Genomic DNA, 25,800 nt, shown 5'->3' with positions numbered 1-25,800 from the left:
CTCAATCAGTGCAGCGATAGATAGTTAATGGATGGACCTGTATTGTATCACATTATTGTATATTACAAACATTATAGGAAAATGACAGCATGTTTTGAAGTAAATGTAATATTTATTAGAAATGTGTCTTTTTACAAACTTGATTAATATACAATTATACAAAATGCTTTAAAATTGATAATATACCCAATATACCTTTGAAGTATCAAGGTCTGTTACTCTCTACTAAGTAGATATGAAGGTCCCAAATAAGTCTTTGCAGAATTCCACCTATTAAACTGATATTAGTCAAGCGATGCTATACAATTCAGGGGAAAAAAGAGGTCAATCTGCAAGACTCAAATAGTTCTTGTTAGTTCTACCTGAGTTGTACTTTTATCACTCTTGTGGTTGCCATTATCAGTCTTCATCCAAGTAAGCTTTACTTATTGTACAGGATCACTTTTCTCAAGTTTTGCTTGTATGTTAGTAACATACCGTATGCTTTATTGCAGTTACATTTATGCAATGACCAACAGACTCATTGTTATAGTAGAACATTACACAACAAAATTTTTTAGCAAACATTATTTTTTAGAAGTTAACTATTCTAGCACCTCTCCACACATTTTGGATGAACTTGTTTCACTTTCCACTTTCCAGAGACGTGATTTCACAGTTTGGCTTTTCCAGCTGTCAGCTGAAGGTTTTGAAGTTTCATGGCCATTCCCATATTTCCAGTTATCTTTAGTTTTCCTTGGAAAAATGCCTTTAAATAAGAGTACAAGATTAACAAATTAGGGTTATTGTACTAAAACCATAGCAACCAAAACATTTTTGTTACATGAAATAAATGGCTGTGTAAATGTATGTTTTTTCCCCCAAGATCTTCTGATCCAATCCACGAATGAACGCGAAAGGAGACAATGTAAAAACATACGGCGTGTGTGTTAGAAATCAGGAATAATGAGAAAACGTTTTGGTGTGCCTGGTACGTTTTTCATCTTCAAACCAAACTTGGGTCTTCAGTCGACAAACTTTATATCCCGTCTGTTTGGCGGGCTTCCCATAATGGTAACGCAATAAGTCAGTAGACGGAGAGTAGGTGTCTTTTGTCTTCGAACACATTCGACCGGAAGCAATCCGGTCGGATGCGTTTTCAACTACCTCTGGTAAAGGTCGAAGTGGACAAGCTCAAAACGTTTTAGACCCCGTTTACACCTGTCGTCCACTTGTGATCCGCTCGACTAAAACGCATCTTAATACCAGGTGTAAACAGGGCCATAGTTAGTCAGCTAGTGCTCAGAGCAACATTTGGCATTTTCATTTGTCAACTAAAACTAAAATTGAAATCAAATAAAAACTATAGACATCTTAAAACAGTAACACTTTCCAATGTTTCATTTATGTACACTAAATATAAAATATTTTACTTATATATATTAAAAATTATTCTCATTATAACAAAAATGAAGGATAACAAATAAAAATAAAAGTTTATTTTATCACTGCTCCCCCAACGTTTCATCTGACTTTTTCTACATTTGACCGTTTCTCCATGTCATGATGAGCATGATGGATTTGAGCTCGAAATGGTTCAGATTTTCTATTTCGGATTAAATTTTATGGAGGATTACTGTAAAAAAGAGTGGCTAATTTTTTGATGAAACTTCAGTCAAAGCATCTGATGGAGTTCCACAGATGGACCGACATGATAGAGGTTGAGTCAACACAGATGGATGTGAATCACAGGGTACAAACATTTCAAAGGACTTATGAAAACAATCTATTTTCCATGCGGAGCAAACATTAGACGCCATTAGCCTAATTTGAAATCCAGTGTCACCATGAAGTCAAAATTCTGTGTCAGGAGGTTTTTGTGTATTTTATTGTGTATGATTATGTCAAAAGAGATGTTTGGAAACGCAACAGGACATTTTTTTGAATTAATCTGAAACATAATACTGTATGCATGTCATGATAGCTAAAACCAGGTCAATTCAAGGTCAAAGTGACTCCATGTTAATCTTTTTCCATAGAGATTAGTTAACTTTTATGGACTGCACATTACAGGTTAAAGGTCATCTCTGACATCAGACTAATCAGAAAGGCTACATTATGGTGCAAAGGCACAACTTTTGATTAAAAAAGAACATTGGACAGATTTTAAAACTAGATTTTTTAACTTTTCTATGACTGGATACATATATTCATTATCATTTGAAGGATATCTGGATATCAATGATATATTTCACTCTATATGCCAGTGTTTTTTTGCACCACTTCTCAGCAGTGGATGCTGAATTTACAACCCCACAGATGAATTTTAAGTGATATTTTAAGTTTGCAGGCCAAATTGAACATAAGCTAAAAAAAAAAAAAAGCACACCGCAAAAATATTGGCAAGAAAATACCGTTTGGGCTGCATACAAAAACATACTGCGCAATTCGATTCACAAACAAATGACACCAACAAATAAAAAAAAGTGATCAGTGTAGTCTGATTTACAATGAAATGACTCTTATTAATTAGTTATTTTTAACAAATCAAAAACATAAATTGAGTAGCCTGATTTATGAACAAATGACTCTTATGAACTGGTTCTTTTAGTGAATCAAAAACATACAGCGCAATCAAAGTAGTCTGATTCACGTACAAATTATTATAAAAAAATATTTTCAAAATGTTCAACTATAATTTACAGCATTGGTTGTCAGAGAATATCTTTCAAATGAAAGCAAAATGGATATTATAACCAAATGAATCTAAATGAAATTGAATCAAGAGCTTGTGAATCGGAATCTAATTGAACGAAGAAGAAAAAAACACCCCCAAGATATGACGTTCTGATCTCTAAATTTGGTTCGGGTACATCTTTCATCTTTAAATTTCTTTCGGATTTATTTGGCTCTTTTATCATCCACTGGGCAAAAAAACAGATAATTTAGACTTAAATTGTCAATATTGATGTAACAGATTATAAATGTTGTGTTGGCCGTATTTTGTAAGATACTTGGCATTGAGAAGGCTAAATTAGCGGGCCAGACGAATGGTCAGTGTGTCTGTGGGTCATGGGACAACGTTTAAGAGGGACTAATCCTGGAAACGCTGGCTCTGTCCCAAGACGCTCACAAACCTTATTTAGCCCTTAAACTACAATGAACAACTGACCACACAGCAGCTTATCAGAACGGATTCAATGTTCTTTTTCTTAATGAAAAAAAAAGCACAAGATTTCAACAGACCACTAAGAATAAACCATCATTAAAATGTACCGTTTGTGGATTCATTCGCCCCGTCATCAAACCAAGCAGATCTGAGTCGGTCATAGAGATGGTGCAGTCAGCCTTCTTACCTGTGGAAAGTAAACAGAATCATCACACTGTTTGTAAAAATGGAGCTCTTGGAGAGAATTAATTTAGAATTCAATCTATCAAATGATGGCTTGGTGTGTAAAGAAAAAGACTATTTACAAAAAAATAGATACATGTTTTGCTGCTTCTGGTGTTTTTATTAGAATTTGCATGTCCCAACTAAGATATCTAGTCCATTTAATAGTTTGTGATCGGTAAGATTAGTTTATGTTTTTGAAAGAAGTCTCTTCTACTCACCAAGGCTACATTAATTTGATCAGAAATACAGTAAAAACATGAAATATTATTAAAATCTAAAATAACTTTTTTTCTATTGTAATAGATTTGAGAACATAATTTATTCCCCTGATGCAAAGCTGAATTTTCAGCATCATTACTCCACTCTTCATTATCACATGATCCTTCATAAATCATTCTGATATGATGATTTGCTGCTCAAGAAACATTTATCTGTTATTTTTGTGAAAACTGTGATGCACAACATGTGATGTTTTGATAATTGGAAAGTCGAAAAGAACAGGATTTATTTTTTTGTAAAGAAACCTTTGGTAAAATTTAAAATGCCTTCAATCACTCGTGATCAATTTAATTCATCCTTGCTAAATAAATAAATAAAAAATCTTCCTGACCCGAAACTTTTCAAGTTTGTTTTTTATAGAAATTTGAAATAATATGCTTTCACTGTGTAGGTTTTTTCTATAAAATGCATTTTCTGATAGTACACCAATACACAATGAGGTGGACAAAAAAATCTGAACACACCTGCATCGTTGGTCACCGAGCCTTTGCCATTTTTTACGTCCACAACCCATAATGCTTCACTTCCATCTGGTCCGTCCTTCACTTTGAAGGCAAAAACAGCTCCAATTTTCTTTACAAACGCCTCACCCTCCTGTTAAAAATAATGACATAACTGAATAATTCTGTAGCCAATTGGATTGTTTTAAATTTGCTTTAATAGTGAGAAAATAAGGTCAGAAATTGTCTGTTAACAAACAACTCATGAATCAAGCTAAATAACAATGTCACAAAAAAAATTTTAATTGCAATATAAATAGACAAGAATGAACAATGCCTTGTGGCTCTTTTACTGGAATGAATAATATTCCTGGAGGATGTCTAAATCACAGCTCAAATGACTTTTTAAATTAAATTGTTAAATTGTTGTAGAAAGAATTTGTACCCATGTAAGATTAAAAATAGTACAGTAACACTGTAAGTGAAGTCACTTACAGTGTTACTGTACTGTTTTTAATCTTACTCTGGTTCAAATTATTTATACAACAATTTACCAATTTAATATAAAAGTCTTATATGCATGGTATAATTGGTGAGAGGAATTACCTCCTGTAGCTTCTTCTCGATCTCCTTAAAGACAGCGTGAGCTTTGAAGCCTTTGAGGTCGCTGGACGCACTGGTGGGCACTGCAGCGATCCGAGAGCTGGGAAAGTTTAGATCGCAAGTTCAACACTGCAAGTCCAAAAGTCTAGTTCTAATGTATATAAAAGTACTACAGCATTTAACAAAGTTTAATATTGGACTATATTACATGGAGAGAAAAAAATCTATTATTGAATACTCTAATAATTGAAAACTTCACATACTGTATATACACATATAAAGACTCATATGTACACATGTAGGAGAAATATAATCTTTTGTACCTTGGATTTTGTACCCACCTTCTGTATGCTTAAACAAACATGTAATAGAACTGAATCCTACAAGCCTAGACCTTCAAAAGCTAATTTAACTGTTACATTTTTTTTGCTGTACATTTTCCTATATAACTAAAGGCCATATATACATGATAATGGATAAACTTCAACAAACATTGATATTTTGCAAGTAAACCAAATATATATATATATGTATATATATATATATCTTTGGTTTACTAGAAATATATTTAAGAAAGAAAGAAAGAAAGAAAGAAAGAAAGAAAGAAAGAAAGAAAGAAATTAATACTTTTATTCAGCAAGTATGCACTAAATTGATCAAAAGTGACAGTAAAGACATTTAAGATTTTACTAAATATTTCTGTTTCAAATAAAAAAATGTATTCATTACTTTCTATTCATTCAAGTGTTCTGAAAACAAATATATCATGCTTGAACAGATTTCAACATTAATAATAAAAAGAAATGAGCTTTGTACATCAAGTGTACTTGAACATCAAATGAGCATATTATAGTGAAGACACTGAAGACTGGAGTAATGATGCTGAAAAGTCAGCTTTTTCATCACAGGAATAAATTACATTTTAAAATAAAATAGAAAACAATTATTTATAATTGTAATAATATTTGACAATATAAAAGTTTCACTGTATTTCTGATACAATAAATGCAGCCTTGAGACTTCTTTCAAAAACATTTAAAAAATCAAACCGAACATTTTTAAATAGTGGTCTATAAATTTTGGATTTTGGAAAGTAATAAGAAAAACAGAATTTTGAATATATAGATCAGATGGGTGAGCTGGCCATTACTAGGCCAGATACTCAATGCTTGTTAAAAGACGTATTAGCTTTAAACATACCTTGTTTCTTGAGGGAAGCCCATCCTGTAGAGAGTGACCACCACTGCTCCACCAAGACCGATGTTGTGCTGCAGGGCGACCTTTGCCCCCGGGACCTGCCGAAGCCCCGCCTCCCCCCTCAGCTGCCAGCACAGCTCTGCACACTGAGCCAGACCTGAGCCGTGAAAACAGGCCAGAGTTCATCCACCACACACTCGCTCTGAATGTCACAGCCATCTGCCTTCATCGCTCCTTTATTCTGTGACCTGTTGATTTTCTGTCTTCTAATAATTAAATAAAGAAAGAAAAAAACTGCAAAAAAGGAATAAAGTGGACCAGGAACTTTCCTGAAGGTCTTAGTCCAAAAATAAAATCTAATAAATAAAAATGTAATAAGTTTAAATGAAAACTCTGAAGATTTGTCATCTTACAGAGGCATACAGCTTCTTGTACATGTAACTATACATGTAAATATTCTTTACATGCAATGACCTAAAACCAGGGATTAGAAAAGGTTTAGCAATAAAAACAAAAACTGTAAAATATATATTTGCAGAATGCAATATATAAAAAAGGTTATAAAATTGTTTGCACTGATCTTGGTTAAGGTGACACCATACTGAATTTCAAACCGCTGAGGGATAGATGTTTTTATAATGGCATGCAAGGTCCTAGATCACGTCACTTAAAAAAAATAAAGATGGAGTTTTTGTCGACTGAGATTAAAGATGAACAACTGGCATTTTGTTACGAACAGTACATTCAATTGAAAACACTATTTCTTTCTCTCACCATCTCATTTTCATTCCTGATCAAAATGAACTATGCTGCTACCCTGACTAAGGTCTATTGTTGCAGAGAGATTTTTTTTTTTAACCAGTTAATAACTTTTATCTTTTTTTTTCATAAACTAAAATCACAAGATCTTTATGTTAAGTAATTACTTTAAAGTGCCCCTATTATGCTTTTTTGAATATTACCTTTCACATGTGTAATACAGCTTTTTGAGAATGTAAAAGGTCTGCAAAGCTCAAAGTGCAATACAAATAAAGTTATTGTCTCCTAAAAGAAAGAATCGATTCTGAACTGCCTGAAACGAGTCGTCAGCAATTCCAGTGTATTCCAGTCTATGGTTTTCATTGGCTCCTGCGAACAACGTCTACTTTGTCCTGCCCTCAAACACTGAAGTTGTGGCTGATGTAACGGACATAAGCCAGTAAGAGCTGTCCATGTAAACCTCAAGCCTTGTTTTTGTCTTTCGCCTGAATCCGCTGACTGAGCACGCTCCTCCCCAAAAAACCTTGAGATTACTACTTGTGACATTAGAAAAAAAATTTATGGCTATGAGAATATGTATACAAGTAAATTAACGAACGAAATAAAATTTCTGCTAGTGTAGGCTCAACGTAAGCAACTAATTTAGCGCAAACTGGGTGCCGGTGTGATGAGACGCATATGCTCGGCTAGATTCGCCTCGAAGTCGTGCATCTTCAGAAGCAGAGCCGCGTGTAAAGTTGCAAAAATTGCCGTACACATCGCCACCGCTTGCCGCGCACCTTCTCGCTCGTGCGGACGTGCCGATTATAAACCAAGCTTCACACCCCTGGCCTAATCCAAGAGGGTAATCCATCAGCCGGAAACTGAAGCCTCGCGTGAGCCGCCATTGTAGCAGAATTTCACCTGCTGTTACCATTCCATTGACTCCCATTCATTTTGGCGTCACTTTAACAATGAATATCTTTACATCTGAGGCGTCCGAAGGCTCCGTTACTTTGTATCTTACGTTATGGCCCCGTAGAAGCCGTTTTTGTTAAAAACAGGCAAACGATTGCGTCATAACCACGCGACTTTATGTCGCACAATAGAGACATTACCGTATAGACAGGAGGAGAAGCTTGCAGGCAATCTTTTACTGTCTATGAGGCAATCGGGGGGACATGGAGGCATAAAGTCAAGGGTGAAGCCCATAGATAGAGAGTCCATAAAAACAACGGGACAAAATATTTCAACGTTTTTGAGGAATTAGGTGTTTCAGATTTGTCTTGTCACAGCTACTAGAAGATTTACAACTGTCAGACTGTCGTCAAGCTCAGTTTGAGCCTGTGCAGTCGCTCAGCCATCAGACAGGAAGTGTAATAATCGGGCTTCAGTCTTCTCCGTTGAAATCAATGGGGTCGCTGTGTCCTTTTCTTTTACTGTCTATGTTCAAATCCCATTAGGAGCGGGCCGAGTAGGACCGGTTTCACTAAGGCGTGGAAGAGATTGGTTCGTGTTATCGTCATGCTGCGAAAGCAAATCAATTTTGCATGCATTTCCAAAAGATGAGAACTCAGCTCAAATTGATCCGGTAAAACCGACACCATCGTTACTGTTCATATCACTGTATTTCCAAGCTCTGAGGAAGCTCCATAGCTAAAATTCAGATATGGTAATGGCCATTTAATTTCAGACACGCGGTGTAAGGAATAGACCAATCACAACATACAGGGCCAGCAGACCAATCAAAGTAGAGTAAGCTCTCGGTTAGGAGGGGTCTATAGAGACTGAATCTCCGAAAGCACCATTTCAGACTCTTTTAGAATTAAAGTGATGATGTGCAATGTATATTATGAGAAAATTAAACAATTTATTTTTTCCCTCTTGGACGCATGTAAACCGATTATAGGAGACCTCCAAAAGAAAATTAGGAACATAATAGGGGCACTTCAACTAAGAAGTCAAAAAGCTTAAAGGGATAGTTCACCCGAATATTAAAATTCTGTCAGTAATTACTCACCCTCATGTTGTTCCAACCCCGTAAGACCTTCGTTCATCTTCGGAACACGAATTAAGATATTTTTGATTAAATCTGAGAGCTGGATTACTCCTCCATAGGCTTCTTGAGGGATTGACACTTGCCAGCCCCAAAAAGTTATTAAAGACATTGTTAAAATAGTCCAAGTGACTACAGTGGCCCAATCTTAAGTTTATCAATCGACGAGAATACTTTTTGTGCGCAAAAACAAACAAAAATAACGACTTTATTTCAACTATTCATTTCCTTCTCTGTGGGCCTCGAGTCAGTTAACGTAGTGTGATTGCGTAGAGCTACATCACACGTAGGCTCACTATTGGCCGACGCTGGTCATGTGATGCGTGTGACGTACAACAACAGAAGCGTACGCTATATCACTAGTGAACTGACTCGAGGCCCACAGAGAAAGAAATGAATAGTTGAAATAAAGTCGTTATTTTTGTTTTTTTTGCGCACAAAAAGTATTCTCGTCGTTTGATAAACTGAAGATTGAGCCACTGTAGTCACTCGGACTATTTTAACAATGTCTTTAATAACTTTTCGAGGCCGGCAAGTTTCAATCCCTTAGAAGCCTATGGACTAGTATGGAGGAGTGATCCAGCTCTCAGATTTCATCAAAAATATCTTAATTCGTGTTCCGAAGATGAACGAAGGTCTTACGTGGTTGAACAACATGAGGGTGAGTAAACAGAATTTGACAGAATTTTCATTTTTGGGTGAAGTATCTATTTAACGTAATAACAATGTCTTTCTCTGTGGATTGGTGTGCAGTTCTTTTGGAAGTAGATAAGGTTTAATAATAATGACGATGGATGATAATGGGTACCTTCTAAACTCTATGATCTCACACGGTCAAGTTAGGTCAAGACCCCCTGCAGCGAACTGATGATGTGCTCCTGCAGCGCGGGACGGCCGATGACATGACACCCCATCTTAATCCATCGGCCCTGACTCGTGAGTTAACGCTCAGGCTGAGCCTTTTATCCCAATGGTCTAAACTGCTTGCACATTTGCTCATTATCCCCTTCAGGATAAGGGACTTAGAATAAGACCTTTTCAGTCAGCCAGTGCAAGCCTGTGACTCCCAACTCCTCATTGAAAAGGTGAGAGTCAAGAGGATCAGGAAAAACTGTCAAATCGCTGTAACTGGACCAGGGGCGGATCTAGGAATTATTATAAAATTATTAATAGGGTGGCAAGGGGGTGAGCATTAGTACTATGAGGGGTGGCTACACAAAAGCAAGCGTTCATGCACAGTTCCTGTGGATTTATGGCCTGACATTCACATTCGTTTCCATTAACACAAAGTAATCATCCGCTGATCGGGATTTTCTTATTGATTTCATTTTATTTTTTCGTCGGATGGCAAAAGAGATAAAGTAGATCCGCCCCTTGATTGGAGACCACTAAAAAGATGATGAAAAGATTTAGAGGACATATCTAGGACTAAAGATGAAATCAAGTGAGTTTAGCCTTTCCCCCCGGCACTATGTATGCATGGTTGGATGATTTAAAGGATGACGTTAAGAACACAAGCACTAGGAGCACCTCAAGCCAGCAGCAGCAGTGATGCACTGCTTGAATCTAGTACAGATTCACTAGTTAAGAGACGTGACTCCCTCCGCTGGTGCAATGCCACATACAGACCCAACACATCGTTAGTCATGGACACTGTCAAGCTCCAGAAAATAGCGATGCAACGAAAATAATGTTTCACTAAAATTTAAAGTGTTTAAGTTAAATAACGTTTTTTTTTAAAAACATTTAAACACAAGGCCATTCACTTTTTAATTACATAATTATGCTTCTGCTCCAATTTGTTGTTGAAATATAACATTTAAACAGTGGCTCTAATAAACACTTGTTTTCATGATAGATTTATTTAAACATACATTAAAGTAGTAAACTAATTTAAACTCATGAAACCTTGTTAATTATTTAGTTAACATGAACTAAGAATAAACAATACATCTACAGCATTTATTAATCTTAGTCGATGTTAATTTCAACATTTACTCATACATTATTAAAATCAAAAGTTGTATTTATTAACATTAGTTAAAAAAAATGTACGACTGCATTTTTATTAACTAACATTAACAAAGTTTAATAAATACTATAACAAATGTATTTCACATTGTTAGTTCATGGTAGTTAATACATTGACTAATGTTAACAAATGAGAACATATTGTAAATTGTTGCAGAATATATAATATAGTGCATCGATGAAATCAATATTGTAGACACAAACATAGCATTCACACAGTTAACATGTTTACCAGTTGTAGCTTATCCAGGTTATGTGCACAAAATAGACACTAACACAGTCAAAATGTGTCATCGGAGAAGCACTAATTAAATGTCAGGATTGTCAGCGTTTTGGTTAATGATTTTGCACCTCCAAAACAGTTTCGGGCAAAACCGAATATTCGTGTGCAATTGAAGAGTGCGCTCTACTAGAGCAGTAAACGGCTGACAGGACAGGAAAGTCAGTTTTTCCTGAGGTGAGAGACTTTTTATTTCAGCGCACACTTACGTCAACGGTAGTTCCTATTGTGCTGGGTTCTCTGAAGTAGACGTGATTCGCCTCTCACAACGTAACATGCTCTAAACACAACTCTTAACCACGCAGAATAATGAAAGTGTACTTTTTTGTAATCGCGGGTTCCGTAATCGTAATCACGATTAGAAATTCGATGAATTGTGCAGCCCTAGCATGAACCCTAAACTTCTCCTTTTGTGTTTCACAGCAGATTCCAATTTAAACAGATCTGGAGTGACATGATGGTAAGTTAAAATGATTTCTAATTGTACATTTTTGTGGCATCAGGCATCAGGTGTGTTTGGTAAATCATACCTGTAGCTCCTAGTGGGTGTCCTTTTGAGATGAGTCCTCCACTGGGGTTTATCACCCACTTGCCACCATATGTATTATCACCCCGATCAATAAGCTCACCAGCTTTCCCTACAAATCAGAAAACAGATCTGAAAACTAACTTAAACTTCTGTTTTTAAAAATAGATGCAAGAAAAGTGTGCTTGTGAAGCCGTCCATCTCACCCTCTGGACACAGTCCCAGAGCTTCATAGGTGATGAGCTCATTGGCAGAGAAGCAGTCATGCAGCTCGATGACATCAACATCTGACGCCTTCAGCCCGGAGGTCTCAAAGCACTTCTTAGCTGCAAGGTGGGTCATGTCATAGCCAACCTATAGTGGACAGAGGGGAAAAAAAACACATTACATTAGAGATAAGACAACTCATAGTTGTCTCACGTTCAACGTTACGTCAGAAGTGAACTGACGAATTGGGATCTCGCCTGAGAGCCTTACGCCTCACGTGTCTGGGCCGTAAGCACGCTGAGGTGGCGTTCCTGGATGAGTCATGTACCCACTCTGGGAAGATGACCATCGTGATGCTGAGATCGAGACTCAAGTCCCCTCTGCTATGTCCCTATCTAGTCTCTGCCCAGCAGAGAGCTACTTCGGTTAATACACGGGGTCCCATTTGCACACTGTCTGAGGGCCTGGCAAGAGCTCCTCAGCAGGTCTCACTGGCTCACTCGGACAATCAGACTCGCGTACACTTCACCTAAGTGGTGGACAAAGATGCCCCTGTCCTTCGAGCCGGTCCCTAAGGGTTTTACAGCCCTTAGTTCATCGTACCCAAGAAAGGCGAAAGGTTACTGCACAAGCTTCCATTCAAGATGGTTACGCGGAAACGCATGCATTGAACCCCCAAAATTGGTTTGCAGCGATCGTGTTTTGTTATCACTCGAAAGTGAGGCTCTCAGGCGAGATCCCAATTCATCAGTTTACTTCTGACGCAGCGTCTCCGTTTCCTCCTTCTGGGAACATGGTTCACATTAGTAACCTACATAAGTAATTTATTTACAAATTAAAGACGTATATGAAACAGAGTTGTATGTAAAGGCAAATTTGACAAGGAACCAATGATCTTTGGTGGCTCAGCTGTGAACTGGCATCCTTCCCCTGGCTTTAGAAACTGGTAGGTTCACTCAAACTCCTGAAGAGGAGAGACTCTGTAGATTGTGTGAGTTAGGAGAGGTTGAAAATGAAACTCATTTTGTGTCATATTGCCCACGGTACGACGATTATAGAAATGTATTATTTGGTGAAGTGTTTGTTAAAAAGCCTGAAATGTTCTGGATTAGTGATGACGACAAGATGAAATGGTTGTTTAATTTTAATGTGTTTAAATTGGCTGCTTTTGTTTGCAAAGCCTGGATGAGACGGCAGACTTGTTTAAATAAGTTCATGTATGTTGTGCCTACTGTCTGACAACTGGTCTTTTGTTGATGGTATTGGTGTCTTACAAGCCCATTAGGGCTGGGCATACAGTAGTATGCAAGACACAATAATAAAAAACTATTCATTCATTCATTCAGTAACCTAGATGTTTTCACGTGAAGTCACAACCTGTTTCTCATTAAGCGTTTTTCCATAGAAAACCATTATAAAGAAAACACTTAACCATTTAGGGCTCATCTGCTCGCCTATATATAGTGTGCATCATCAATAAGGTGTATACTGAATTTGATCTTTTAATATCACTGTTTAAGAACATTAAGGCACTTTAAAGGGATATTTCACCCACAAATGACTCACCCTCATGTTGTTCCAAACCTGTATTCATTTATTTAAATGAAAACAGAAAACGAAACATTCACTAAACATTACCAACATTCTTCAAAATATCTTCTTTATATACAGAAGAAAGTAAGTCATACAGGTTTGGACTGACATAAGGGTGAATAAATGAGGACCAAATTTTCCTTAAAGAAAAACTTAAAAGTCATGACTTTTAAAGTTTTATTAGTGAAGCTTTAGTTCTGTTTGGAGGTTGAGTGCTGCTCAACAAGATGTCAGTATCAGCTACTCTTACCATTTTTATACAGCTGTTTTCCTCAAAGGTAGTGGAGAGGTCTGTGATCATTTCCTGAGCAATGATCTCTACAGCCTTTTTCTCCAATCCGTTGCTCCTCACAAACTTCTCACTGGCCAGCACTGCAGCTCCTGCCCCATCTGACGTCGGGCTACGGGAATATAACAGACAATATAAACATCTGCTTCAGTTGAACAGGATGATGGACCCACCATTTGTAACAAGTTACTGTATGTAGTAATACAATAAAAATATTTTTTGACGTAAAATTTGTGAGTCAGAATAATTATTGCCATGGAAAGGATTTACAAGCTTTTAAAAAAGAACATTTGTTTGAACTGGGTTCAGTACATATATTAAGCTCAACCAACAGCATATGTGGCATTATATAGATATTTTGATATATATATATATATATATATATATATTATTTTTTTTTCACCACAGAAAAAAAGCATAATTGTATGGAGGAGTGACACTTGAATGAAATGGATAAGGAATAAGTTATGAATTTAATAATTTTTAAATGGAAAAAATAGATATATTCAAAACTTTATTCAATTCATATTTTAAAATGTAGATACATAAAATGATAAAATAATCAATCAAATCATTATAAATTGAAAAATATAAATATTTAGTTAAATTATAGTCATTTTAATATGTAGAGAGAATAAATAAATAGAATAAAATTTCAAATGTAAAACAATAATATAGTACATTAATAAAGTATTTTAAAAGCGCATTTTAAAATGTATTCTAAAAAAGCATTTGCTTGTTGTCAAAATGCCAGATGCAAAACCAAACAACCAATTGGAGAAGCAAATCAACTTTTAACTCAGTTTTAATAGCCACCACATCTCCCATGTGCCAAAGGATAGACTGTCACTGAACAGTAGGAAAGACCGAACTAACTAATAAAATCTGGAAGTTTATACCTTCAATAAAAACCACCAATAAACACACATACTGTATATGTCTTGTGGCTATTAACAGCGTGTATTTTAAAGCTTTTAGATTCACTTTCATTGAAGTGCTTCACTGTTACCCAGATTTTTGCTTTTTTCAAAGAAAAAGACTATCAGTAGAAATTATGTTTGTGGTAAATACTAACATGCTCCAAGTGTTGTCTACTGAGCTTAACTTTGATTACTGATTACCGGCAAGCTTCTGTGGATATTCAAACTATGGCAACAACGTCAATGGCCAAGGCTCTCAGCTTACCAACACTGCAAGAGTGTGAGGAACTCAAAGACCTTCCTGGAGTTAATGACCTGCTCCAGACTATATTCATCCCGAAACTGAGAGTATCTGAGAGTGAATGTGGAGGAGAAGAAAGAGAACAGAAGTCTTTTGTTATCTGGGATAAGGCAAGGAATTATTGCATAGAAATAAACAGGTATTTTCTTTATAACAACCTGTCGTTCAAACTTACGGATTATTGGTTGAATGCTTGTGGTTCTTCCAAGCAATTTTAGCGAAATGCTCTGGTTTTGTGCCTAGAGATGACAGACAAATTGAACCAGACTGCAGTTTCCTGGATCAATCTAAAGTCCACATATCACCCACATCTTACCGTACTTCTCCATGTGTTCTCTACCAGCGTTGCCGAACATCTGAGGTGCAGCTGGTGCTGCCGCCATCCCATAACGGTTGATCATCACCTCCATGTGCTTGTCCATAGGGTTGGTTCTGTCCATGTACTGCAAACCCATGAGATGATATTGGACGCTTCATCACTGGTATTATAAAAGAGCTGTGAGCTGTACTGTACCTTCGAGGATAGTGAACCTCTCTCCATCTTCTCAAAGCCCAAGGCAAGAACACAATCAGCCAAACCTGAGTGCAAGATCAGGTAAATGCAGTCTTGATGAGCATAAGACTTCTTTCAAAAACATTTAAAAAATGTGTACTATTCCAAACTTTTGGCTGGAAGTCTATTGAAATAGAAACAGTGATTTTAAATTGTGACAATATTTCACAATAATACAGTTTCACTGAATTTTTCATCAAATAAATGCAGCTTTGTTGAGTTGAAGAATTTTTCAAAAGCACCAAACCCCAAACTTTAAAAAACTAAACATTTAAAAGTATTACTATTAAAAAAAAAAAGTTTAATATCATAGCAGTTGCTGTGGTATCAAAATCAACATTGTGAACTATGAAATTTCTTGAACTCTTAGTATAGTACGGTATTGGCACAACTGAACATCTCACCTCCCTGAACGAGCTGACGGGCCATAAACAGCGCTGTGGAGCCCGTAGAGCAGTTATTGTTGACATTAATTATTGGGATCCCTGACAGACCCAGACTGTGATAAATAGCCCTTTGGCCACATGTCGAGTCACCTGGACAAATACAGAAAACCCACATTAATCCAACACTGATATCAGATAACGTGTAAGGCATTAAAAAGTTAGTTCACCCAAAAATGAAAATTCTGTCATTATTTACTCACCCTCATGTCGTTCCAAACCCATAAGACATTCATTCATCTTCGGAACACAAATTCAGACTTTTTTTGATGAAATCTGAGAGATTTCTGTCCCTCCATTGACAGCTACGCAACTACCACTTTGACGCTTAATAAAAATTCATAAAGAGATCATAAAACTAATCCATATGAATTGAGCGTTTTAGTGCAAGACATGATCACTTTATATGATGAACCAATATAATTTAAGCTTTTATTCACATATAAACATTCATCAGTTTGGACAATCTCTTCATAAATTACAGTTGGTACCAAATGCTGCAGCTCGATTCATTACCAAAACTTCCATTTCTGAACATATTTCTCATCTTTTACAAAATTTGCATTGGCTCCCAGTTAAATTCCGTGTACATTTTTTAATTTTACTTTTAACTTACAAAGCACTTAACAACTTGGCTCCTTCATATCTTCTAGATCTTGTTCATATACATACTCCTTCCCGCATTTTAAGATCGGCTTCTGCACTTACACTTGTTCTTCCACGCACTCGGATTACTTCTATGGTGTCACAAGCTTTTGGTTAAGTGGCTCCCCATTTATGGAACTCGCCTAATGTAGAAGTTTGCAACAGTTCTAGTCTTTCGGTCTTTAAATCTCATCTTCAAACTTATCTGGTTAGGCAGGCTTTTATGTGATTTAATGTTTGTTGCTGTACTGGTTTTATTGTTTAATCATGTGATTACTTTATGGAAGTAAGGTGTAAGGCTATAAATAAAATGTATTAAAAAAAAGATTTTCATTTGAGTTCCGAAAATGAACGAAAGTCTTACGGGTTTGCAACAACATGAGGGTGAGTAACTAATTAATGACAGAATTATCCTTTTTTGGTGAACTATCCCTTTAAAACCATGTTGACATGTTATAGAAATATACAATATCATTACTGACTTGAGAATGACATACCATACACATAGCCTACACATGCTTGCTGGATGGCAGTGTAGTTTATTCCAGCATCCGTCAGCGCTCTCTCCCCTGTGCCACAACAGAAATGATTCAAGAACCAAACATTCATATTTCTACAGTACTACAGTACAACGAGCTTCATCAACTGCACCTGCTTCTTTGGCCATGTCTGGGTAATCGATGTCTCTCACACCCGGCTTTTCAAACTGAAAAACAGGACAAAAGTATCTTTGAAATATGACACTATTTCAATTTGAATCTATGTAGTTTAAATAGTTGCCTGGAATTTTAATAGTGCATATTCTGTTAATTAGATTTATTGGGACAATTAAAAAATAATAAAACATATTATACCTAGGCTACTTATTATTAAAAATGTATTATATTATTATTATATTAAAATTATTATTATTTATGAAGGGATGTGATATACAAATAATTGCGGTTGATTAAATGTAAAAAGTTGCAACAATAACAAAAAATACCACCCCTGAATTCGTACTTCCGCGTCACTAGGGGCCGCAATAATAATAATCATGTTTATTCTTTCAATGTTACTTTGATACAACGACCGTAATTTTGAGCTGAGCTTTAACATGATTGCGTAAAGCACGTTCATTGTCATTGTGCACAGTAACCCTTGACACATATATTATTTACAGATCCTCTTTGCGTTTTCTGTGAAAGTCTAAAGTACACGGTGTATTGCTAAAGTTACTCAACAAAGATCAGTCACTCATTTTTAATGGAGATAAAACACTTCGAGGCACTAAACCTGCACACCATGTAATCTGCCTTTAGCAATAAGGCTAGTTACTGTACAGCTACTAACACCATGCTATTGTAATAGTTTAATAAAACATGATATTCGTGCGAAAACATAAGACATCAAATACCTTTACTTTTTTATTAAACTCCAACAGGATTTGCCTGTAACTTTACCACAGTATGATGATCAATTAAAACGATCATTATAGCTTTACAACAGCAAACCAGACAATAACAGATCGCTAAAAGGCCAAACAGATGTGTTTACCTTGGTCATTCCTACCCCGATAACAAAAACCCTGTTTCTTGCTGTAGCCATCTTCAGGTTCGCGTTGTGTGACAGCTCGACTGGACTGGACTTCATTCACACTACAGCATAGCAGCAGCTGGTTATAAACACACCGACCACTGGGTGCAGTGCAGCCATGTGTCACACAGATGGCGATCTATCCTCGATCAGCCAACTCGCTTTACGACAAGGTAATAGGTAAAAGACAAAAAAACAAAACAAAAAGAGGGAGAGACATCATGTATGATCATTTATGGCAACATTACCCTGCTAAAAACACCTATAACCAGCCTAAATGGTTGGTCTTAGCTGGTCTTCCAGCATGGTCATAGCTGGTTTAGCAGGCTGGTCTAGGAGTTTTGCCCACTTTACATGGTCATGCTGGGAGTCCAGCTGACCAAACCAGCTGAACACCAGTTTAGCCAGGCTGGGAGACCAGCTGAAAACCACTAAATCTATTTTAAAACAGCTAAGACCAGCTAATCAGCTTAGGCTGGTTTTAGCTGTTTGTTTCCCCATCATTTCCTTCCTTAAATTATTCCTTAAAAGTTCATTTTATTCCTAGCAGAATATACAGTATCTTTATTTATGTTAGTAGGCTACTTATTTTTTAGTTCATTATTTTGTAGTATATTTTTCATTTTATTAGTTAGGCTACTATTCATGAGATTATTTACTTCAATAGTGATAAGTAGTCCTACTATTATTATTGCATTGCTACTAAAATTAAATTGTACGTTTTGCGATTCAAGGAGGTCGTTTATGCATCAATGGTTGACTGTTCACTTCCATCCGTGTTCTTATTCGTTAGCTAGTACCTATTCATTAGACACTATAGGGTCCATTACAGTTGTTAGGATGGTTTTACAGTGATATTTCAGTAGCACAATTTGTAATTGAACAATAGCCATTCTGACTAGCCATGTTATAAAAGCAATTGAAACTAAAGAGATATTCCAGTTGTCATGTCCAGTAGTTTATAAACGATCAGTAACAAATACAGTATCTAAGGATTATTTACTGATTCAAAATGTTAGGCCACCAGAAGCTTTCCTGTAGCAGTGAGAGGGTACGGTTGGCCTCTGGGTGGCCAGTGCCCACTGAAGAGTGTACAGAGTGCATAATGTTGGTGCGTTGTGTCCTAGGAAAATAGGCCTTGAGGTCACTCTGGCAGAAAAGGTTAAGAGGCATTGGAAGGGGTTGAGTTGCTGGTCAAAATTCCACTGAATTGGACACATGATGAGTTAACGAGGCAAGACGGGTTCTGGTTCATCAGAGTTCTCCTCAGGAGCATGGAGACGTGACAAAGCATCCGCTTTTACATTCTTTGTGCCTGGATGATGGGAAATGGAAAAGTTGAAGCGAGTGAAAAATAATGCTCATCTTGCCTGTCTGGGGTTGAGTCTCTTTGCATCTCAGAGATATTGACAGTTCTTGCGATCAGTGAGGACGATGAATGGTTCCTTAGCACCCTCCACATAATGTCTCCATTCCTTAAAGAGCTAGCTTGATAGCAAGCGGTTCTCTGTTCCTGATGTCAAAGTTCAGGAGGTTGGTTAAGGTACTGGTGATGGAGCTGTAGTTCTGGATGTTAATAACCCAGATGTGTTATGTTTTCTAGCTCTTACGATGGTTCATGCAGTGTTGTTTTGTGAGGAATCTACAAACAAACTGTGAATCATCAGTGGAGGAATCAAACATTATATTAGAACCAGAGAGTTACACTGGATGAATCGTCAATAGAAGTTTGCAAGACCTAGGAAGCGTTGGAGTTCCTTGATACTTGAAGGTCTGGGCCAGTTATGTACTGCGTCCACCTTCCCCAAGTCCATCTAGATGCGGTGTTCCCTGATGTTATATCCCAGGAACTACACTGAGGACTGATGGAAGGAGGATTTTTCAGCTTTCAGGAACAGGTGAAACTCTCTCAGGTGTTGGAGGACCTCCGCAACGTGTTGCCGATGTTCGGCCATACTCCATTCTTGCACATAGTCCCAGAGTACTTAGTACATGAAGCCATATCACCCTTTAATCCTCACTCTCTCACTAAGCTGGTGTGTGGTGGGCATTCTGGCGCAATACGGCTGCCGTCACATCATCCAGGTAGATGCTGCACATTGGTGGTTGTGCTCTCGATGGAAGTGGAATTCACTAGAATGGTGAGGAAGATGAGGAAGCATCCTGGGAAACAGCTATCGACCCACTTCAGGACTTCTCCGGTGGTCCAAGGTAGATTGGGGTAGTGCTGCACTAGCCACGGGCACCTCAATACAAAACCAGTAGTGGAATTCTTCAGAACCAGGAATGGGATTGACTCGCTTTGAAATAGTCCGACTTGCAACTGGAGGGATCCTACTATGTGTCTCACATGGTTTCTGCAGAAGGGTAGTTATTGATTCAACTTGGTGATGGGTTTGGGTGTGCCTCTTATTGAGGTTAAGCTGGCCGCAGACGCTTCCGGAGATTACATTTTCGGCTGACCCAGAGTCGATGAGAGCGAGTACAGGAGTAGAAACATCATAGGCAGCAAGGATAACTTCAGGTGTGAGTGGTTTCATATTAACAGACAGAGTGAATAACACTCACCGTAGCACATAGAGGAAAAAGTGTTATGAGATGTCCTCCTGCACCACAGTACTACAGACAGAGACCCTGGGTCAGCCTCCTCTGCCTCTCAGTAAACGTGAGACGAGTGTTATACAGCTGCATGGGTTCTGCATGGGACCTGGCTCTGGGGAGCTGGTATTCTCTCTCTGGCGGTGAAAATGAGAAGATCGCTGACCCTGTAGGTCTTCTAAACATGGCTGCATACAACGGTCGACACTGGTGGATAACTGGATGAATCTCTCTAGGCCGATGGTGTCATCGTATGCACCGAGAAGCAATCGTAGTCTGGAATTTAATCCCTGCCGATTGGGAGGATTCATCCAGCCACTGCAGCGAGGGTTCTAAACTGAAGAGCATAGTCATTTACAGAAATTTTTCTTTGACGAAGACTATAATTTCTCAGTGACAAATGAATCACCATCAGGAACTCCAAACACCTTGTTGAAATGAGTGGTGAAATTATCCAGATTGTGTGTGACAGTACCAGCTTGATCCCATATCATCAGCAGGGATATGAAGGCGATTGCTGGCTTGGTGCTGAAGCAGTGCGACTGCATCTCCAGTAAGATCAAATGGAAAATCCATTGTAATCCTCCACCAAACCAGAGTAGGGCATTGAGTTGGCCATGGGACTAGTAACTACTGGTGGTGAAGGAGTGGTGGGGACAGGTGCCTTTAAGTGCTCGCTAGTTTTGTTTTTCTCATCATAACCGATTGTTTATTAGTGGTTGTATTTCAAGCAGGGACACGTTTTTTGTGCATTATGTTTTGTGATTTGACCGTAACGAATAAAGAGTCTCTCCGCAACGGATTGAAGCGCGCGTCCGTGTGAAGACTGTGCGCGAGTCACAACAGAACACTGTATCCGCGCCACTGATAGCAGCGGCAACGAACACTTTTGGTCACTTGATTTCAAAAACAACATTTCTCGCCTCTTATTTAACAAACGAACGAAATGAATGTTCTACTAGAGTTCACTGGAGATTTTTTATTTATTCGTATTGGTACATCCGTGCCGCGAGATGTTTCAAAAGTGGTGGGGACACAATCGACCCTGGCAAAAATTGGTGGGGACATGTCCTACCCGCCCCACCCGCAAATTACGCCTATGGTCCTATTGCTCAAACGAGACCAGTGAGTGTTCGTATATGTGCGTATATGTGCGTAGGTGATTGGTGAGGGAATGAGCTGCAGGTGCGGGTGATCAGTATTCTGGTGATTGAGATCGTTGTTATTGGCTGACAGTGAATCCTGGCTGATCAATGACAATCTTGATATACATTTATACAGCATGTAACAAACAGCTGGTTATAAACACAGCACCCAGTGTCACACAGATGGTGATCTATCCTCAGTGGTTAAACAACTGGATATTTACGACAAAAAAGTAACAGGTAAAAAAAGAGACCTGTTGAGGATACTTGATTGTCAGATATTGCAACATTAACCTGCAAAAAAAAAAAAAAAAAAAAAAAGCGAAAAAACAGACAAACACCTAAACTCAACCTAATATGGTTGACTGGTCAAAGCTGGGTTCTTCTTTTTTTGGATCATTTTACCAAAAAAGTTTTTTTTTTAAATAGTTCGCTGTCTTGCAAGCCCTGCTATTTATAAAAGGAAATGTAAATGTAGTTTCCACATGCATGCAAACAAACAACATATAATTCCATAATTTATTATTGTTACCCCAACAATATACTGTACATTTTGCATATAAAAAAAGTGTTCTTTTACCAACTACCAAACACCAATCAAGAGTGTGGTGTAGTCAATTTAAATCTTCAATCAGTAACCAGTCAGTTCTTTTTCATTCTGGCCTCTTTATTTTTCAGCACTTGATGAATTGATGTGTGACCTCGTAGATCCCCACAGACTCACTGGCTTTCTCGTCGTAGTCTGTCCAGTCCTGAAACATGTTAAATGAGTGTTGTGACCTCCTGAATGAACTGAACAAAAGTGTGAAATGACTGAAAGAACTCTCACCTTCTCTTGCAGGTTGATTTCAGGGAACTGAGAGGAGGTTTCCGCTCCGCTAGCAGCAAAACCAGCCTGCAGAGCAACAAGATGAATGTTTATGCATTTTATTCAAATTAGGCTAAAGCTTCTGAAGATCATTTGACTATAATATGATTATGTAGGGTATCATTCAAAGGTTTAAGGTCTGTAAGACTTTTACATGTTTTTGAAAGAAGTCTTCTGTTCAGCAAGGCTGCATTTATTTGATCAAAATTAAAGTAAAAACAGCAATTTTGTGAAATATAAACTTTTCTATTTAAATATATTTTAATATGCAAGATATTCCTGTGATGGAAAAGCTGAATTTTCAGCAACATTACTCCAGTCTTCAGTGTCACATGATCCTTCAGAAATCATTCTGATATGCTGATTCGCTGCTCAGGAAACATTTTTTCTTCTTATTATTATTATTCTCATTAATGTTGAAAACCATGATACATTTTTATCAGGATTCTTTGATGAATAAAACAATCTAAAGAGCAGGATTTATTTTTGATTTTTAAAAAAAAAAACATATCTTTTGTTAAACGTCTTTACTTACACTTTTAATCAATTTAATGCATCTTTCTGAATGAAAGTGTTAATTTCTTTTTTCTTTCTAAAATGACCCGAACCTTGCCGATATATATATATATATATATATACAAAAAAAATTAATAAATGATGCACCTCTTGATGGAAATAAATGTTGTGATGTTATTTCCATCAAGAGGTGCATCAATGTTTGATCAAGATCTTGTAATGACAATGCAAAAGTCCAGCGCTCTGTAAAGTCTCCTACAGCACATCCCAAAAACTTTCAATGAATTGAATTTTTTTTTTTCATGCTCCCTCCCAACTATTCTTTCACAATTTGAGCCTGATGAATCTTGACATTGTCATCCTGCAATATGGCCATCACGTCTTCCTATGTCTTCTTTTTGTTTAAGAAATTAAAAGCTACACACTCCATCGATTAGGGTTAGAAGAACAGCTGCTAAACATATTACATGCTAGAAGCATCATAATCACTGCAATAATGATCCAAACATCGTTTTAAGCATTTGCCAATTGAAATCCAAACAGCAACCTTTTTTTGGTTGGGCAGTGAATGTACACACTACTTAAATATTTGGAATATCTCACTTGAGGTTGAAAATCGACTGGTTCCAGGCCTCGACACTCAAACTGCACCATTGTCTTAAACCTTTCACTGTCTTCTGCCTACAGGAGAGAAAATACATATACCAGCATGACTGAGCAAAAAATACATGAACATATGCAACTGTAATATTCATATGCAATTGCATCCTTCACTTGGTACAATGTGGCTTTTGAAGCAAGAAACAATCTTCAAATAAATGGAATCTGCCTTACTTACATTGTAAGGTGTAATTGTGTCCCTCAGGATATCTGGAAACAGAAAGACATCCAGTTAAGTCCATGACACATGGCACAACCAAAGATGTAGAAACATCAATAAAGAAGATATTATGATGCAACTTATCTGGAGATTTGGCCCATATTTTCAGCACGTTTACTAGCTAGAAGGTTGGTTACCTATTGAGTTTTCCCGAGAACAGAGTTTGCACTTCTGCACCATGCTAGCACTCCCTCGTCCTCCTTTCAGTGGCATGCTGTCCTGAAGGGAGGAAAGGGCCAGCGATCACAATACAGACCTTGACTTCTGTGAACTAAAGCTATTTATTAAACATTCTACAGTAATCTTTCATAAAAAGTCACACAAATGCAAAAGTGCGCTTGTATCAGTGAGATTTTGAATGAATAACATTTTAAATGGAAATAATTGTTTTAATGATACAGATTTGGAACCTCATGTGGGTGAGTAAATGACGGCAAAAGTTTAATTTTGAGTTAACTATTTCATATTGTCCCTGCATAGTATCATTTATCACATTATCACTTTTCTATTATGTTTTATGCATTTTTTCAACAGAAAGAAAATAGAAAATAAATCAATATGTCAATTAATAACTTTCATGATTCAATGCAGTTTTATTGAAAAGGAACATGCAGTCATCATTGTAATTTCCACCCCCAATAAATCTGTTTTTATTATTTTTCATAAAAGTGAAATAAAAATGCAGTTTCATTAAAATAATTGCTAGTATTGACTGCGAATATTATATGTTCCTTTATGTTTTTTTTTCTTCTTCTCATTTTTAAAGTTGCTTTGGACAACAGCCTGTCAGCATCCTGCAACAATACTGAAACATGATGCAAATCAGTTATTGGTTATATTTCCCACACTTTGCAACCTACCAGTAAGGTGATGTACTGCCATTTATCAGAGACCTCACCACAATTCCCACACTTCAGCTGCAAAGACAGGACAGGAATCAGTAATTAAAGGGATAGTTCACTAAAAAATTAAAATGTTCCAAACCTGTATGAATTTCATTCTTCTGCTGAACACAAAAGAAGAAATGTTGAAGAATATGGGTAACCATACAGTTGATTGGCCCTATTGACTTCCATAGTAAAACAAATCCATACATTTCAACTGTTTGGTTACCGACATTCTTCAAAATATCTTCTTTTGTGTACAGCAGAAGAATTCAATCCATACAGGTTTGGAACAAATTTAAGGGTGAGTAAATTATGACCATTTAAAATTTTGGGTGAACTATCCCTTTAAATTACGTCATTAAGCACACATGGCCACTGACAACTTCAACACTATTTCGAATAAACAGTATTCGTCACATTTACTAATGATTCTAAATATCTAATGTAGTTGTAGTTATGCTGAAAAGTTGGCTATTTCTCAATTTCATTAAAACAGTAAGCAACTAAATGACTGTTTGACTGGCAGCCTGTCACACTGCTGCATACTAGCAGCGACATGAACACTTTACCTTTAAATACCAGCGGAAATCATCCCCCTCCGGCCTCACGTTTGTTACATTCTCCAAAGTCGCTTTAAACTGCAACCCAAATTTCTACATAGACAAAAAGAAAAAGTTAGAGGATAGAAAATTCATTGGTTTTCTATCAAAGGCAAGTATACACTGCTTTAACACATACCCCCATGTTGAGCCACGCCTCTGTTGCTCTACGTCATCCAACTGCGTATAAAGACTGCGACAGATGCCACGACAGCTGCTCTGCCTAGCGGACATGTGTGGTATTACATGTATGAAACG

At 37.2% G+C, this 25,800-nt stretch overlaps 2 protein-coding genes across 2 annotated transcripts; both read right to left on the bottom strand.

Annotated features, from left to right (window-relative positions):
• Positions 1–92: 92 nt before the first annotated feature.
• Positions 93–18,196, bottom strand: scp2a (sterol carrier protein 2a). Its single transcript, XM_077208089.1, has 16 exons — positions 18,011–18,196; positions 17,126–17,180; positions 16,972–17,043; positions 15,791–15,922; positions 15,348–15,412; positions 15,150–15,276; positions 15,009–15,072; positions 14,798–14,884; positions 13,574–13,724; positions 11,730–11,877; positions 11,528–11,635; positions 5,896–6,049; positions 4,699–4,795; positions 4,117–4,246; positions 3,256–3,335; positions 93–748 (listed from the first exon to the last, which is right to left on the bottom strand). Exons 1-16 carry the CDS (start codon positions 18,104–18,106, stop codon positions 653–655), a joined length of 1,662 nt encoding a protein of 553 aa, XP_077064204.1. The 5' UTR covers positions 18,107–18,196; the 3' UTR covers positions 93–652.
• Positions 18,197–22,299: 4,103 nt separating this feature from the next.
• On the bottom strand, positions 22,300–25,757 carry czib (CXXC motif containing zinc binding protein). Its single transcript, XM_077207951.1, has 8 exons — positions 25,682–25,757; positions 25,513–25,596; positions 24,917–24,973; positions 24,194–24,275; positions 24,015–24,046; positions 23,780–23,857; positions 22,622–22,687; positions 22,300–22,544 (listed from the first exon to the last, which is right to left on the bottom strand). The coding sequence occupies exons 1-8, from the start codon at positions 25,685–25,687 to the stop codon at positions 22,467–22,469; spliced, it is 483 nt and encodes a 160-aa protein (XP_077064066.1). The 5' UTR covers positions 25,688–25,757; the 3' UTR covers positions 22,300–22,466.
• Between the last annotated feature and the right edge of the window lie 43 nt (positions 25,758–25,800).

Source organism: Siphateles boraxobius, unplaced genomic scaffold (genome assembly GCF_051911475.1).
Source record: "Siphateles boraxobius isolate OS27281-9 unplaced genomic scaffold, OSU_SipBor_1 1, whole genome shotgun sequence".
Lineage (NCBI taxonomy): Eukaryota > Metazoa > Chordata > Actinopteri > Cypriniformes > Leuciscidae > Siphateles > Siphateles boraxobius.
The sequence above is the reverse complement of the archived record's forward strand: the minus strand, read 5'-3'. Positions and strand labels throughout refer to the sequence as shown.